A 16,560-nucleotide genomic window follows, 5' to 3' on the forward strand; every position below is an offset into this window, starting at 1 on the left:
GTAAATTAGCCACTGTCCTTTTCGTGGATGTTGTACTTTACACCTGCAGGAAGTTAAATTAGCCACCGTCCTCCTTATGGATGTTGTATCTTATACCTGCAGGAAGGTAAATTAGCCACCGTCCTCCTCATGGATGTTGTACTTTATGGCTATAGGAAGGTAAATTAGCCACCGTCCTCTTCATGGATGTTGTACCTGATACCTGCAGTAAAGTAAAGTAGCCACCATCCTCCTCCGATGCTGTCCTTTTCGTGAACTAGCAACCGTTCTCCTCGTGAATGTTGTACTTTATAACTATATGAAGGTAAATTAGCCACCGTCTTCCTCGTGGATGTTGTACCTTATACCTATGGGAAAGCAAATTAGCCACCGTCCTCCTCGTGGATGTTGTACCTCATGCCTACATGGAGGTAAGTTAGCCACCGTACTCCTCGTGGATGTTGTACCTTATACCTACATGGAGGTAAATTAGGCACAGTCCTCCTCGTGGATGTTGTATCTTATACCTGCAGGAAGGTAAATTAGCCACCGTCCTCCTCGTGGATGTTGTACTTTACACCTGAGGAAAGGTAAATTAGCCACCGTCCTCCGCGTGGATATTGTACCTAATACCTGCAGGAAGGTAAATTGGCCACCGCCCTCCTCATGGATGTTGTATTTTGTACCTATAGTAAGGTAAATTAGCCTCCATCTTCTTTGTAGATGTTGTACCTGATACCTGCAGGAAGGTAAACTGGTCACCGTCCTCCTCGTGGATGTTGTACTTTACACCTGCAGGAAGGTAAATTAGCCACTGTCCTTTTCATGGATGTTGTACCTGATACCTGCAGGAAGGTAAACTGCTCACCGTCCTCCTCATGGATGTTGTACCTTATACCTGCAGGAAGATAAATTAGCCACCGTCCTCCTCGTGGAGGTTTTACCTGATACCTATATGAAGGTAAACTAGCAACCGTTCTCCTCGTGAATGTTGTACTACCGGTATATAGCTATAGGAAGGTAAATTAGCCACCGTCCTCCTCGTGGATGTTGTACTTTATAGGCCTACCTATATGAAGGTAAATTAGCCACCGTCCTCCTCGTGGATGTTGTACCTTTTACCTGGAGGAAGGTAAATTAGCCACTGTCCTTCTCGTGGATGTTGTATCTTATACCAGTAGGAAGGTAAATTAGCCACCGTCCTCCTCGTGGATGTTGTACTTTATACCTATGGGGAGGTGAACTAGGCAAGGTCCTCCTCGTGGATCTTTAATATTTTTTTTTCCAGTTAGTGATGGAGGATTATTAGGTTACTAATTAACAATGACACATTAGAGAAGGTCTTCGGGGTTACAGTAATGTCTGTGTTATCGGATAATAAGGGGTTTAAAGTGTTGAGAATTTATCTGCTCGGCTATAGGCCTATATAAATATATAGGCCTATAGTCTCGTGCCTTGCCCAGTTATTCGTAAACGAACAAGTTACATGTTCCGTTCTGCTCATCGTTCTGCTCATGGATGGCGGCTGCCCAGTGCTACTCAAATATACAGTGCTGCTGGTGTTCTGCGCGCGGCAACACTGTTGTCTCCGCGCGATGTCACCCCAACTTAGTGATTGGTGCGCATGCCGGTGAATGTGTCTTTCATTCTCATAAAAACCGCTCGTAGTAATATTTCTGAGAAGGATGAAACTGTTGAGAATGCTTCAGAGAAACGCTACCTCTTGCTGTACGAATGGACGGACCAAAGTAAACTGTCGCGCATTGATGCAATGTGTCTGCCTTCTCTTGCTGCTGGGGGTAATTGTGGAGATTATACTGCTACATTTTGTATTGTACTACATCTATTCATCGTCCAAAGAAATGTTACAAGCTTTTGGTAGCGTAAAGGGCAGCTTTATGGATAAACTACTGACGATAGACGTAGCAAGAAACGCCATTAAAATAGGAAAAAATGGGGGAATTTCTTCGCTAATGGAAAATACATTAGACAGGCTGTATCTAATGCCAGTTCCGCTTAACAGAGAGGTCCAGGACACAACCAGGAGGAGCAATATCATATACCCCCAAGCTGAGCTGTATGTTTTGGGGGTTGATGTTTCAGAAGCTGGAGAAGCGCTGTATGTATACAAGAAAATCCTAAGGAGGCGAAAGTTTCCATATGCTCGGCTGGTTGTTGACATTGGTGCAAATGATGGGTTTTTGTCAAGCAATTCTTATAATTTCATTCACTGGGGATGGAGTGCTATTCTGGTTGAACCACAGCATTCTCAGCTTGACCTGGCAAAGAAAAATATTGAGAGGTATGGGCTAAACCTGAAAAGGGTCCATTAAAACTTGATCTTTCAGCTTGTACAGGCATAGCTTATGTCGTATCCTGATCGTCATTCCCTGAGGGAAAGCAATGTTAAACAAAATGTTTGGTTTGGTATTGTAAATAATGCTGCCGGTTTTGAGCTCAGGGTTTGCACACGTGTAGAGCACAATAGCCCGAGGGGGATGGTCGATCTTTGATTTAGTGTGTACATATTAAATACACACAAACACACAGTCACCCACCCACCACCCAAAAACCACCAACCACCACCACCTTACCTGTGAACCAGCATCATCACCACTCACCACCACCACTCACCACCACTCACCAACCACCACCGTTCCCCACCACTCACCAACCAACACCACCACAATAGCATGAGAGGGATGGTTGATCGGTGATTGGGTGTGTACATATTAAATACTGTACATTACTGAATTCCTGACTTTGTATATTGTGTATTAGAATCAGTGTTAAGCAAAATATTATGGGCTTTATTGAAAAAATCTCAGGGTTTGCACATATATAGAGCACAGTCTTTGATTTGGTGTGCATGTATTAAATAGCATAAATTACTGAATTCCTTTCGGTACACATGTAGAGCACAGTATTCCCTTGTTGACACAGTGTGTGTATATTAAATACCCATACAGTCAATTACCAAATTCCTGACTTAGTGTCTTAGAATCAAAGTTAAGCAGCGCGTATCTCAAAAAGTAGCGCATGTGTTGACCTGAAGTTTTACATGCATATAGAGCACAACAACACAAGGGGGATGTTCCATCGCTGGTGCTTAGCAATTAATTACCAAATTCCCAATTTAAATTCTGAAGTTTTGCATTTATGGGCCTTCTTCAGGCAACCTGTTTGGTAGCCTTCTACCAAATGTAAGTTGGTCAACAAAACGTCAATATTTTTTCATAATTACAAGTATGCACAAGTCAAAGTGACCTTATTTTATAGTTTTAGAGTTTTGCATATTTGGCATGTGATACACTAATTCTCTTAATTATTTCAGTTTATTTTATTGTAAGTGGATTAAAGCAGCAAAACCTTAAATTATGGCTTGAGCTTTGAAAGGTGTAATGATTTTATTTCTTCCATTTCATATCAAGGTACAGAGGTTTATTCCCCAGAAACTCACAGAACATCACATTTGTCGAGGCTGTGATTGGAACAAGGAATGGTTTAGAAAACTTTGTACTTTCCAGTGATGCGGTGAATATGGAAAGCCATGTTTTGAAGTCTTCAGACTCTCACAAATTTGATATTGGTCACATTATGAAAGTTCCCAGCATGACCGTGAGAACATTCACTGAAGAGCACAACGTGCCCCAGTACTTCGGGGTGCTGTCGCTCGATGCTGAAGGGATGGGAGACAAGGTGAGTTGGGTATATTGATGTTTACATGTATTTAGACAGAAGGAGCAGACTGGTTTAGTGGTTGAAGACGCGTGTTTTTCAGTTGTTTTCCATAGTGCCGGTTCAATATCGGCTTTTAGATAGTAGTGGGATTGAGGCTGCATCTCTCGCCATTTGTACAGTCCACATGGTCATTCTTTTGTTGGTGATCACTTGACTTCTAATACCTGTATGTCACAAATGGGAATGTTCATCAGTAACTTGCCTAATGTCAGTGGTTTATGATGGGCATTTTGGTTTCCTCCATCCATAAGTCTTGATCACGACCACCATGAAAAAAAAAAAAAAAGAAACGGGTAATGGACAGGTAATTTGTAGGTTACCGCACCCCCACTACCACTGGGATCTTGATATATCTAGGTCACCAATGGGAAAGTTTCTCACTGACTTGCTGAAGGTTGGTGGTTTATACCGAGCACTTTGGTTTCCTCCCTCCATGAAACTGACCACCATCACATAAGTGAAAAATTCCCGAGCATGTCGTAAAACAACAATCAGATAAATAAATAAATAAATAAATAATTTCATGTTTAAACAGATAGCATAGCATTTTCCCTATGTTGTTTTACCCTGCAACTCATTGCAGTGAAAAGGAAACATTTTTTGCATGTATTGTAAATTGCAGATAGATATATTTTGCAAAACATGTTGTAATTTACAAGGCCAGAAACACGACAAACTATATATTTGCCAAGAATAGATATTAATATTTGATACTTTTGACAAAGTGGACCTTTTTTTGTATCACAAACAGTTGTTCATTCTGAATGAAGGAAGAGGCATTTGCCAGATTGTAAAAAAAAAAAAAAAATATTGTCAGTGATATAAAATATTTGCTAGTTGGTGAAAAATGCCTGGAACTTCATTTCTTACTGTAGTTTTATCCCTCAAAGTAGTTTTTTGCTATCTGATTTGTCAGTTGTCCTCCGATCAGAACTTGTATTGGATGCAGCAGGCCCTACCTACCTGATATGGCAAAACCTCGTTTCGACGCACCTGATATGGTAGTTACCATGGGAGTGTGCGATATTTGACATCTAGGTCTCGGCCTGCTTTGTTTTGATGTAGCCGACTTTGTTTGACAGAGCCTACTTGTTTTGATGTAGCCTACTTTGTTTTGATGTAGCCTACGTTGTTTTGATGTAGCCTACTTTGTTTTGATGTAGCCTACTTTGTTTTGATGTAGCACAGAACCACAGTATAGTTAACACTCTATAAATTTTTTCAGAAAGATATAAAAAAAAATAAGCATGGGGCCTGTTGAGGTAGGTGCGAGCCCGTCAGTGTTGTTTGTACTGGGCTATCATGTTGAAATTCACTGCTGTTGACAGCTATCACTTCCATCGATGCCAGTACTTTGCCAGTCCCTTGAGCTACTCTCGCATTCTCATGTACAACAAATTAATTCTGACAGAATTGATGATTTGGGTATATAGCATGTGTTTGATGATTTTTAACTCATCATCTATGTGGCAGTGACTTTCATTCTCACATCAGCGCTGACGTTGTAGATGTAAAATTGACTCCAGCAACATAGTGGAAATGAGAAGTGACAACAGGCATCTCTTTGACTCTCTATCAGTGAAATATTAACACAAACTCTGAGCATTTTTGTTGTATATTTCCTCTTGAGTGCTACTTGGCACTTGCTTTTCGCAACAGTAAACTACCATTCAACGTAAATCACAAGTTTTCTGCTTCACATTCCTCACATTGCGCCCCTGGGAAGGAACGGTCTATATGCAAATGACAATGTGTGTCATATTGTGAGGTTGCGGTTTGCGTGAGCTATAAATAGACGTGTTGGCTTGACACCACTCACCATGTAAATACTTTGTATCTGCCCCTTAACGAACCAGACTAATAGTAGTACTATGCCCAATAATACGAAGAGCGTAACACCCCCCAACTCACACTTACACACACACGCACGCACACACACATACACACACGCACATCGCCAACCAAAAACCACCATCACCTAACCTGTGAACCACCATCACCTAACCTGTGAACCACCATCACCACCACCACTCACCAACCACCACCACTCGCCAACCACCACCACCCCTCACCACCCATCACAATTACTCACCAACCATCACCACCACCAATCAACCACCACCACTCGCTAACCACCACCATCACCACCCATCACAATTACTCACCAACCATCACCACCACCAACCAACCATAACCACCACTCACCAACCACCGCCACTCACCAACCATCACCTAACCTGGAACCATCATCACCCCTACTACTAATCCACCACCTAACCTGTGAACCACCACCACTACTCACCAACCACAACCACCACTCATTAATCACTACTGCTCACCAACCACCACCACCACCTAACCTGTGAACCACCGTCACCACTCATCAGCCACTACCATCACTCACCAACCACCACCACCACCACTCACCAACCACTACAACTCACCAACCACCACCACCACTGCACACCATCTCCAAAACACCTCATCACAACCTCGCCAGAACAATGCTATGCTGCTGAACTCTGTCATGTTATTACAGAGCCATGCAGCGTTTTCTTGCGCATTCTTGGTGCAGTTTCATTGTATGGTTGTTATTTTGCCAAACTACACAAGCAATAATCATGATTTATTCTTATCAAAGAATACAATATCAAATTAATTTTTTCCCCCCACAGATTTTACATCAATGGATCAACCTCAACTTTCGGCCAGCTTACATCATATATGAGCAGTTGCACAACTCCGAACCGTTCGAGGTTATGCTGGAATACCTGGAAAATGTTGGATACGCCTGTATTTCTAAGCGAGGCTGGAACTACATATTTGAGTACAAAAGGAGATAGGTATAATGATTCGGGGGACAGAGGGGGTGTAAAACCTTAAGATTAGTTCTTAAAGTTTGGCCTACAATGTCACAAATATGCTTAGTGGGGTTTTTTTCTGAAAATTGAAGTATTTGTTAAATTATTTTTTTAATTCGTGTCTGTGTCCATTCAACGCTGTTAGTAGAGTCCACTATCCAGGTTAACGCTAATCATGCTCAAATGATGAATTATAGTTCAAGCATGAAGGTTTTTGTAAGAAAAAAATCAGTTGTTTGCCTCTATGGTTGCCTCCCTTTTGTTTTGTCGCTACTTGTCGATCTGCAGAGAGCTGAATAAACTGCTTGTAACCATTTTCCTGGATAAGTGTGTTTAAAAATAAGTCTGTCTTCGCAGGCCCAGGCTACGTGTTTACCTATATGTTTTACATTTCCAAGTAAAGCAGTTCCAAGACAACCATTGTTTTGTATTTTGTATAGCATCACATGAAACTAAGTAGGGCATACATGTATGTGGGTAGTGTATGTATGTATGCTTTTCGTTTCACGTCGTACTTTACAATTTTTACATCTTTTCGTTCTGAAGAAAAATCGGACAAAGAGCTGTCAATATTTGTGCCGGAAGTACAAGTTTAAAAGCTATTTTTGGCTTATTTTTTTAAGTGTCATTTTACAGCAATCTAGGAGGGCCCAGAAAGGTGAGTGAGCTTCCTGTTTGTAAAACACATGCAGGTTGTAGAAAATATACTCCTCACAGTTTCATGCATGTTGTTGATATGAAAATCCTTGTTATTTGACTTTCCTTACCACTGCTTGGGATTTTTTGTGCCACCAATCTACGCAGTGGAAATACTTTATATTTGATTTATTTATTTGATTTGTGTTTCACTTTTACGATGATGACCAGCATTATGGTTGGATGAAAAACAGGATCATCCACAGGTTGCTGACAGACCTTAGCACGTGCGACTGTAGAAAAAGCCAGTATGAAATGGACTTGATTTCACAGCGATCGCATTGGTGAGAGGCTAGTAGGTCATCGCGCCGCGCTGGCGCGCTAACCACCTCAGCCATGGAGGCCCCAAAAATATTTTATATATTAGTTAAATGAAGAAAGGAGTGATCCCAGACCGGGGAATGCCCATGAATCTATAACATTGCATACTGTAGTTTTAGAAGTTGTTTCACAAAACAGGCTGACTCGTCATACATGACAGAAGCCCAGTTCTAGTCTAAAATGTCCGCTTTATGACATTGCGCGGGTTTAATCACTCCAGTTCAGAGAAACATTCATTAACATAATTAACGTGAACACATTTTTCTCATACATGTTGAAAGCCTTACTGTTTCCATCAATAATAATGCCAGTGTGGCATCAAAGCCCACATATTCCCTGATTCATTCACAAAATTAATCCGGGGGCCTCCGTGGCTCAGTTGGTTAGCCCGCTAGCGCAGCGCAATGACCCAGGAGTCTCTCACCAATGCGGTCGCTGTGAGTTCAAGTCCAGCTCATGCTGGCTTTCTCTCCGGCCGTACGTGGGAAGGTCTGCCAGCAACCTGCGGATGGTCGTGGGTTTCCCCCGGGCTCTGCCCGGTTTCCACCCACCATAATGCTGGCCGCCGTCGTATAAGTGAAATATTCTTGAGTACGGCGTAAAACACCAATCAAAAAAAAAAAATTTAATCCGAATGACCCCATTTTAAGGAGTAATTATGTACTCATCGAGGTATACGGCAGATTTTAAACCCAAACACTTCTACCTTTTTTTCAGTTAGCCCTGGACGTACCACTGGGCATTTATTGTCTGTTGACCACGAATTTATCGACCATGCCCCCGCAACAATGGCCGACATGTTTTTCCCGTCCTTGGGCCCACATATTTATATATATTTATGAGTTAGCTCCCTTAGATGGGACTCGTCAGTCGATTGAAATGGAGCCGCCTGACAAACTTCGTCGAGTTCAACTTTAAAATAAATCCAACCACCTGGACATTTTTCATTGAGTTGGACATATAGTTCATTTTATTGTTTTTCTTTCTTTTTTATGAGAGTTACTTAGCATAGGCGGTTTTTGAAGTACAAACATTCCTGCTACATTGTGTACATGTACTGAAATAATGTTTTTTTTTTAGTAATATTTTTTCTGCAACGTCAGTTTTGTATTTTCTGCAACCATACAACCATGGTTGCAACTGTCGTAAGATTGTGAATTTTGATTATTTTTCAAAGATTTGGCTTTTTCCAGATCACATGATATAGTGTGACGAAGTTTTATATACCTGTTTTTCCAAACTGATAATGTGCCAAAATTACATAGGTTTATGTAGGTTTGCTTGATATAACTTTCAGTACACATACAGAAGTAGCGTATATTAATATATACAATTCTCCCGTGGAAGGGCAAATCATCTACAGTGTAACTTGACTAAAAAGTGGACTCATTTGTCTCCAAACACAATCTTTTTTTCTAATTTAGTGACCATGTTTCAGTGCGATGACTTTGCAGTTCTATTCAGCCCCAAAAGTAGAATAATTAATATATTTGTACAGTATATGCACTCATCGGTGTTGAGTTATTTATTTCATTATGGTTTATCGTCATTCCAAGATCATTTCACTTAGGACGGGTTGCAAGATTCATCAGTGAAGGAAAGATAAGTAACCGTTGTAACCACCGATTTTGGCGCGTTACTGACAATTCCCCAAAATCAGACGCACGCCTTTTTTCTGAGCCAAAGGCTTGATCAAAAAGTGTATGTATGCATGTGAATAACATTGATTTCAATCGGAAGCAAGCCAACGCGAATAGGCCGGCAAGTTTACCACCAAGGCCCAGTACAAACATAGATGTTTCTTTCCACCGATTCTCCTGAATACGAGTTAAAATTAAAATGCTTGTATTAATCAATCTACACCAACCTTTCTCCGACATGCATAAAGTTAATGTTGAATTCTGGATAAATTGTCACAATGGTCTTTGTTGACCCGTGGTTCTCCAAGCAAAAGCGTCAACAATTGAGCTGAACGTCTGTATCATTTTTTCAGGCAGGCTTAAATAGTCAATAACACCTGAATTGGTCTCTAAGCCGATATAGCTCCTTCAGAACTTCCGGGGCCGTGGCGGCCCCAGGACCCTTGCCTATTTTTGCTGGGACTCTAGCCACCCACCCCCCCCAAAACTTTGAAATTGCTTCCTACGCTCCAGTTACATTACCCATGTGGCCTGGGCAACAGGGTTCATTGTAGATACGCTACTTTGGGAACATTATTGTAACAATCTTTGTGTATCTATATATGTATACATTGTTCCAATATTACAGTTGTACCGAAACACTAATCATGTTTCAGGCATCACACATAAAAATGAATAAACAGGGCCCTATATATGCAACGACAAAGTATCCCCCATAAGCTAAAAAGCGTACCTGTTCATTTTTGTGTGTGTGTATTGTCTTGAACACGAGCAAAGCTACAGAGCATAACGACTGACCATGATCGAAATCATTGGGAATGAGACAATAAAAACAGGGTTAATGCATTCATCAGAAATTTGTAAGGCAGATGAATATATTAACAACTGAAAAACGGATGGGTCTCCTATGGGGGTAAAGAATTAAAGATGGTCGGAGGGGATTCCACATATAAACAGTAACCGACAATAAAGCTAAAAGGAAAATAAATTTATTAATATGTTTTCCTAACATGCACAATTGCTTTTCATTCATGCAGTCAGTCAAGTAAACGGGTTAAGATTTATTTATTTATTTATTTTTATTGGTGTTTTACGCCGTAGTCCGGAATATTTTACATATAGGACAGCGGCCAGCGTTATGGTGGGAGGCAAAATCCATGACCATCTGCAGGTTGCTTGGAGAACTTCTCACGTACGTTCGGAGAGGAAGCCATGAGCTGGACTCACAGCGCATTGGCGATAGCCTCCTGGGTCACTCCTCTACAGGGGCACGCTAATCACGGAGCACCCCCCCCCACCCCCCCCAGTCCCCAGCGATGGTTTATAAACTCACCATCATAGTGTTTAGCGTTAGCTATAGATATAGTTTAAGAGGCGTGCAGTGTTCATCAGTTCAGCTGTCTCGCATGACGAACAGTTCTCACGCGTGCAGCCGTCAATCAGTCATCGGTCATGAGGGACAGGCCTCATGCAGCCGTCGGTCATGAGGAACAGGCCTCGCGCAGCCGTCGGTCATGAGGGATAGGCCTCAGGCAGCCGTCGGTCATGAATAATAGATCGCGCGCATCAATCGTTCAATTGTTTCCTAAGTGGACCATGCCGTAAAAGCCTATCCAATAATTTAGATGAATTTGCTTCCCCGACTGGGGTTGGTAGTCTCGATTCTAAGCAATATATGAACCAGCCTTCTTTAAAAGGCTTCGACAGTGTTTCTGTCTTAACCTCATGAACTGAAATTTCCCATGTTAAAAGCACTCTTTTTTGCTGTTCCCTTAAAGGCATGTTTAACTTGCTGTCTCTTGCCAGAGCCCACCAGATGGAAATATTTCACACGGATTCATAGAAACCAGCCTTGCAGAAGCCCCAATAACACAGCCTTGAAGCAGGCCCTGGGCGGGGTCAAACGAAGTAAATGTAAAGTCAGTGGGCCAAGGGCCAAGGGGGTCCCTCTTGCTGGCTCTGTACTTAAAGAAAAAGTACAGAATAAAGTATCGGGCACGTTGGATGCGGCCTGGCAATGATTTTCAAGCTGGTTATGGGCATAATGGCAAATTTTCCAGCTTTTCACATGATTTAACAAGCTCTCAGATGCATGATCGTAGTGAAAAACAGTTTTTTCAATGCATTGGCGTCCCTACCTAGTGACAACACCCCGGCCAGAGATGGAATTGGCCGTGCATGTCAAGAATTTATGCACTTCCACACCCATGCTTGGGTGAGTCCATTGTTTTCCTGTCTGGTGGAGACTGGTAAATCAGTTTTGTAAACTTTCTGCATTGGTAGCTTATCTACTGCAGTTTTCAACGCTGCTCTCCCAGGATCACCAATGAAAACAGTCTTTCCTTCGTCTAGGAGACGGGTTATCCAATGAAATAAAGTGTTGGCAAATTCCAGGTCGTAAAACATGTCACCCAACACCACTATGTCCCATCGTGGAGTCGACCTTCCAATCCAATTGTCCGCATTAACGTCCAGAGACAACTCATTGGCTGTGGCGTTCAGCCGAATTGCAGCCAGCGCTACTGAAAAAGGTTTAACAAGAGAACCATGAAGTATAGTGAGCAACAATAATGAAACCACACAGACAGAACTGTTGGATACTGATTTCTTTATTTTATTAGTTAGAGGAATTAATCCAATGACAGGAAAAAAGTTTGGTATCATATTCGAAGTAAATAGGACAATTGAAGCTTGAACTTCAGTAGGTTTTTTAACAGTTAATCAATTCAAACCTGTTACCTTGTTGACGAAAACCTATATGCTTTCCTTCATACACATGAGTCATACAACAATGTGTAAAGAAAGTAAATAAATTTCCGTAACTTCAGTTACATGTGATCGATTATGCAAGAAGCTCGCTATACATTAGGCATATACATATAACATGATCCAAGAGGCCTCGGTGCCAATCACGTGCTTACCTGGTTCGATATCATTGGCTGTGTGACAAGGTTCGCTCCCACCATTTTGCAGCCAATGGCAGTAGCTCCGCATCCACTCCCTACGTCCAAGACACGGCGGTCAAGAAATTCTTTGGGATTATCCAGAATGTATCTGACAATACAAAAAGGTAAACATAATATATTTTCACAGAACTGAGACATAAATTAATTCAATATATTCGACGGGACGTGGGTTTTCTCCAGGATCGGACTAATATTTTCACACTCGTAAATCTGATAACCCTCGTACAGAAGTCAAGCAAGCGATTTGTAGTGACAATAACAAGTAATTTCCAAACACGGCATTGTTTACAATCATACGAGTGTTCATGCACCTTTATTTTAAACAGTACATGTCGGAAAAGTTTCTTAAACCTGGTAATTTCAGATATAATTCTTCAGCATTTCCTCTCAACATATATAATGCTGACCATAATTAAATACACACCAAAAATAAATAAATAAATAAACAAATCTTCTGGCCGAGGTGATAAGCCAGCGCGGCGCAATGACTCCGAAGCCTCTCACAAATGTGGTCGCTCGTGCTGAGTTCCTCTCCGGTCGCACGTGGGATAGTCTGTCAACAAAGCAGATGGTCGTAACGCTAGCCGCTGTCGGATATGTGAAATATTCTTGAGTACGGCGTAAAGCACCATTCAAATAAATAAGTCGTATCTTTTTCCCCCCAATTTCCAATTTATCAAAAAATGTACCGATTTTGCACTAAATTCATCCATCCAGCCAAAGAATAAAGTGTACGCCCCCCACACACAGTCTGATAGGCCGTAATAAGCTTGGTAATGAAAGCTTGGTAATGAAAGCTTGGTAATCAAGCGTATAATTGAGAAACAATGATTATATTTCGAATGGGAAAGTGAAAAACCTTGGTTTTCGGGCGTACGTGGGAAGGTCTATCAGCAACCTGCGGATGGTCGTGGATTTCCCTCGGGATCTGCCCGGTTTCTTACCACCGTAATATTGGCCGCCGTCGTGTAAGTAAAATACATGTATCCTTGAGTGCGACGTGGGTCCCTCTTGCTAGCTCAAACATCAATCAAATAAATAAATAAATTTACCAACCTCGTAAGCACTTGGCCTCCTGGCCAATAGAAGGCCCAAAATGGATCCTGGAAGGGACTCGTATCCCCATGCTCGTGCCAAAGACGGCACTTCTGGGTGATCAGATGCAGTTTTATCTCTGGTGTCAGGTGATTGGTTGATAGCTCCGTCTCGCGCTTGATGACCTCAACCAATTGGGCGTCACTTACATGGCTAGAACGATGTCTGGCATCAGCGGACCAAATTGTGCCCTTCGGGATCACGTGAGCACATGTCACTGTCACACAGGCCTTCCCCTGCCGAATGTATCTTGCAACACACCCTGCCATTTCTCTTGAAAGTGGACATTTCTAAAACATACACAAAGTGGGAAAGATTACTAACACGAATTTTACAATGTGTAACTGTGTATTTCTGCAGCCTATAAAAATAAATATTGTACAGGGTTTCAACCTTAAAGAGAGTGGAATAGAGGGTTCGTGCAGAGTTGACGAAACTCTATGGCACACCAATATAAGCATGTATGTACTATATACGTTTTCTGGAATTCTCATATATGTATGTTTAATAAATAAATTTTGCACATGAATTGTTTAGGTTTATCGTGATACGTGTTCTTGCACGAATCTTATCTTCACATCATAATAGCACCATCTTTATAAGCACTCGTTAAAAAAACATCTGAAAAAGCAGCTCTCGTGATTTGAAGAATCATGTTTCCGACAAAATTCTATTCTTATGTCACACAAGTTGGACTGTTAACATAAAGTCTCCATTCACGAGTTTCAACGGCTAGGTTGCAATATTCATTCAGTTAGGAGAGGCTTTACCTATGCAGACTTTCACAATTCTACAATTAAACCGCATGTCTCCCGGATTCAGTGTATACCATTGAATTCCAAACACTAGGACTGACTAAAATTGTAAAGGCAAGTGCAAGTGTATATATACATAGTGGCGTATGAAACGGGGGTTGGGGTCACTTTTAAAAGGGCGGTTGGCAGCATAAGCTCTCCCCCCCCACTCCCCCACCATTCCTTTTCGACCGAACCCATACAAAAAAAAAAATACACCATAGTGAATGTCTATTGCTTTCTTCACTGCATGGAATCGGACGTTAAAAAATTTCTGTTACTTTGTTGAAACAAATTAATGCACTGTAAATTTACTGGTCAGATATTTTAACCTCGGGGACAAGCGTTCTTGTCGTCATGGTATCTGAAATTTTGTAATTTGCAAATGGGCAGTGTAACGCTGCATTCAAACGGAGTGAAACTTACGCCTGTTAATTCCTCCGGACGGTCTCTTATTCTCCAGCACCCTGCAAAACTCGGTGCAATGTGTGCCTTATTTTATGGTATACTTTCAGCCAGGTGATAATAGTTATAAATGATGCTAATGTTTTAGCAAGCCATGCCTGCACGTTTTCTATCACAAAGAACGTAAGTATATAAATATCGAGTTTACCTAGGATTTTATCATAGTGGTAGATAGGAAGTCCCTTTTGCGATTTTGTGGATGCTTATAGCTTTTCGTTCCGATGATCTCCATCTTAGCACAAATTTTCAATACTTTCAAGTTAAAGGCTCCGTACATCTGTTTGTATTTACCATAATTGGTCGAAAAGACATTTAGAACATGTTTCCGAGCGTCTGGAATCTCAGAGCTTCCGGGGCCTGGGCGGCCCCTGGACTCTCGCCCATACCTGACAGGGATAGTCCTCCTGCTTGCCTATCTATGACCCCACCACCTCTCTACCTTGCTGCCTACAGGTCTGATTACCCTGGCCATTGTATAATATCGTTCGGTTTATCCGCACGTGCTATTATAGTAAATATTTCACAACTCACATAGCGCGTACAGGAATATCAACAAAAAGTAAGTATACACATGTAAATTATGGAACTAAATTTGTGCCAAAATGTGCAGTACAGGCCTTCTTCATCAGAACCATGAAGATGGACAAATTTTTTCTCAACACGCATTCGGCTATATAGGGTCAAAGAGCTTCTGGAGCTTGGGCGGGATTGGTTGGAATAATGACAAACTTTTCAGTTGCGTCCTGCGCCCCTGATACATGTTTGTAGTTGGGTTCAACAAGTTGAGCCAATGCATTTCACACCTAATAAACAGCGTCCCTTATTCTGAACATAAGTAAACAGCTTAAAAAGTTAAAATGTGGAGAAAACATTAAAATCACACAAAGTTCAGACGAAAGAGTGCGAAAGGTAAGTTGTAAATGTGGTCTTCATTATTTTTTTTTCTTACGATTTTTTCTCCAAGAGAATAAGACACTTGAAAATAATGTATGGTGGATATTTGGCACCATCTCTTGATCTATATTGTGGTGGCGTAATAATGTTATAAATGAGGATATAACAAATGTTTAATAAATAAATTTTCATTAGAATCTGGTCTTTTCAGATAACAAATGTGCTAAACCTGGATTTTGATATCATATTTATATTATAAATATATTCATAAATATTATCACAATTGAGTTTAAATGCATGTGTTTAGATATAAACCACAAATTTACATAGAAATATACTTATTAGACATGCATCACATCCTTATTTAGAACATTACTATGCAAAGACGATACATTCCAAGGTGGTCCAACATACCTGCCGTACAAAAATATTTTCAAATACCATTTTCTCCTGAAAGAAGTTGTCATGCTCTTTAATCTGATCTTCATGGGACCAAAATCAAAATAGAGTCAAAACGCATGTTCCGGACATTTCAAAATAATGTTCTACCTTGTTCTACCTTGATCAATTGGTCCTCCATCTTCTCGGTAGACGGCGCGCAAACGTTTTTTCCATGAACTGATTGAGTCCCGAAACTCCTTACGAGAAACTTTTTTCCAGCATTCCTTGATGCGTGCTTTTACTTCATCCTCAGTGTACAGATTACTCAAGCTATGATCTTGAAAATTGGTCAGTGTATTAACAAAATCATGCCATTTGAATGTCTCAAGTTTGAAAGGGTTTGAACAAGGGATAATGGAGCAATGCAGTATCAAATTACGGCCCACTCGATATATATATATATGTAGGTATGCTCGGATTTTTACATCGTATATTATACTTTGCAGCAATGTTTCAGTCATATAACAACGAGTTCTTTAGGTGTCTACAGTTCATAGTTTTTAAGTGATGTCATAGTTGGACTGAGCCAATCATCAGCACACTCTTTAGTCACGTGACTTGAGCACTGGAGGTGAAAACAAACCAAATTTAACCCAGGCGAGAAATAAGATTTTAACATGAATAATGAAAAATTTGGCTTTTTGGCGAGAAATTTTTTTCTGAAAAA

At 41.0% G+C, this 16,560-nt stretch overlaps 2 protein-coding genes across 2 annotated transcripts; one reads left to right on the forward strand and one right to left on the reverse strand.

The window, feature by feature from the left end:
* The first annotated feature begins 1,592 nt into the window (after window positions 1-1,592).
* Window positions 1,593-9,662, forward strand: LOC135476555 (uncharacterized). Its single transcript, XM_064756611.1, has 4 exons — window positions 1,593-2,281; window positions 3,411-3,678; window positions 6,396-6,563; window positions 8,316-9,662. The coding sequence occupies exons 1-3, from the start codon at window positions 1,665-1,667 to the stop codon at window positions 6,561-6,563; spliced, it is 1,053 nt and encodes a 350-aa protein (XP_064612681.1). The 5' UTR covers window positions 1,593-1,664; the 3' UTR covers window positions 8,316-9,662.
* Window positions 9,663-11,165: 1,503 nt separating this feature from the next.
* On the reverse strand, window positions 11,166-16,168 carry LOC135477191 (electron transfer flavoprotein beta subunit lysine methyltransferase-like). The gene is given in 5 exon segments (XM_064757348.1): window positions 11,166-11,760; window positions 12,160-12,181; window positions 12,184-12,292; window positions 13,261-13,589; window positions 16,002-16,168. Coding segments are annotated over 4 exon segments (780 nt in total). The 5' UTR covers window positions 13,569-13,589; window positions 16,002-16,168; the 3' UTR covers window positions 11,166-11,419.
* Window positions 16,169-16,560: the final 392 nt, after the last annotated feature.

This window comes from Liolophura sinensis, chromosome 10 (genome assembly GCF_032854445.1).
Source record: "Liolophura sinensis isolate JHLJ2023 chromosome 10, CUHK_Ljap_v2, whole genome shotgun sequence".
Lineage (NCBI taxonomy): Eukaryota > Metazoa > Mollusca > Polyplacophora > Chitonida > Chitonidae > Liolophura > Liolophura sinensis.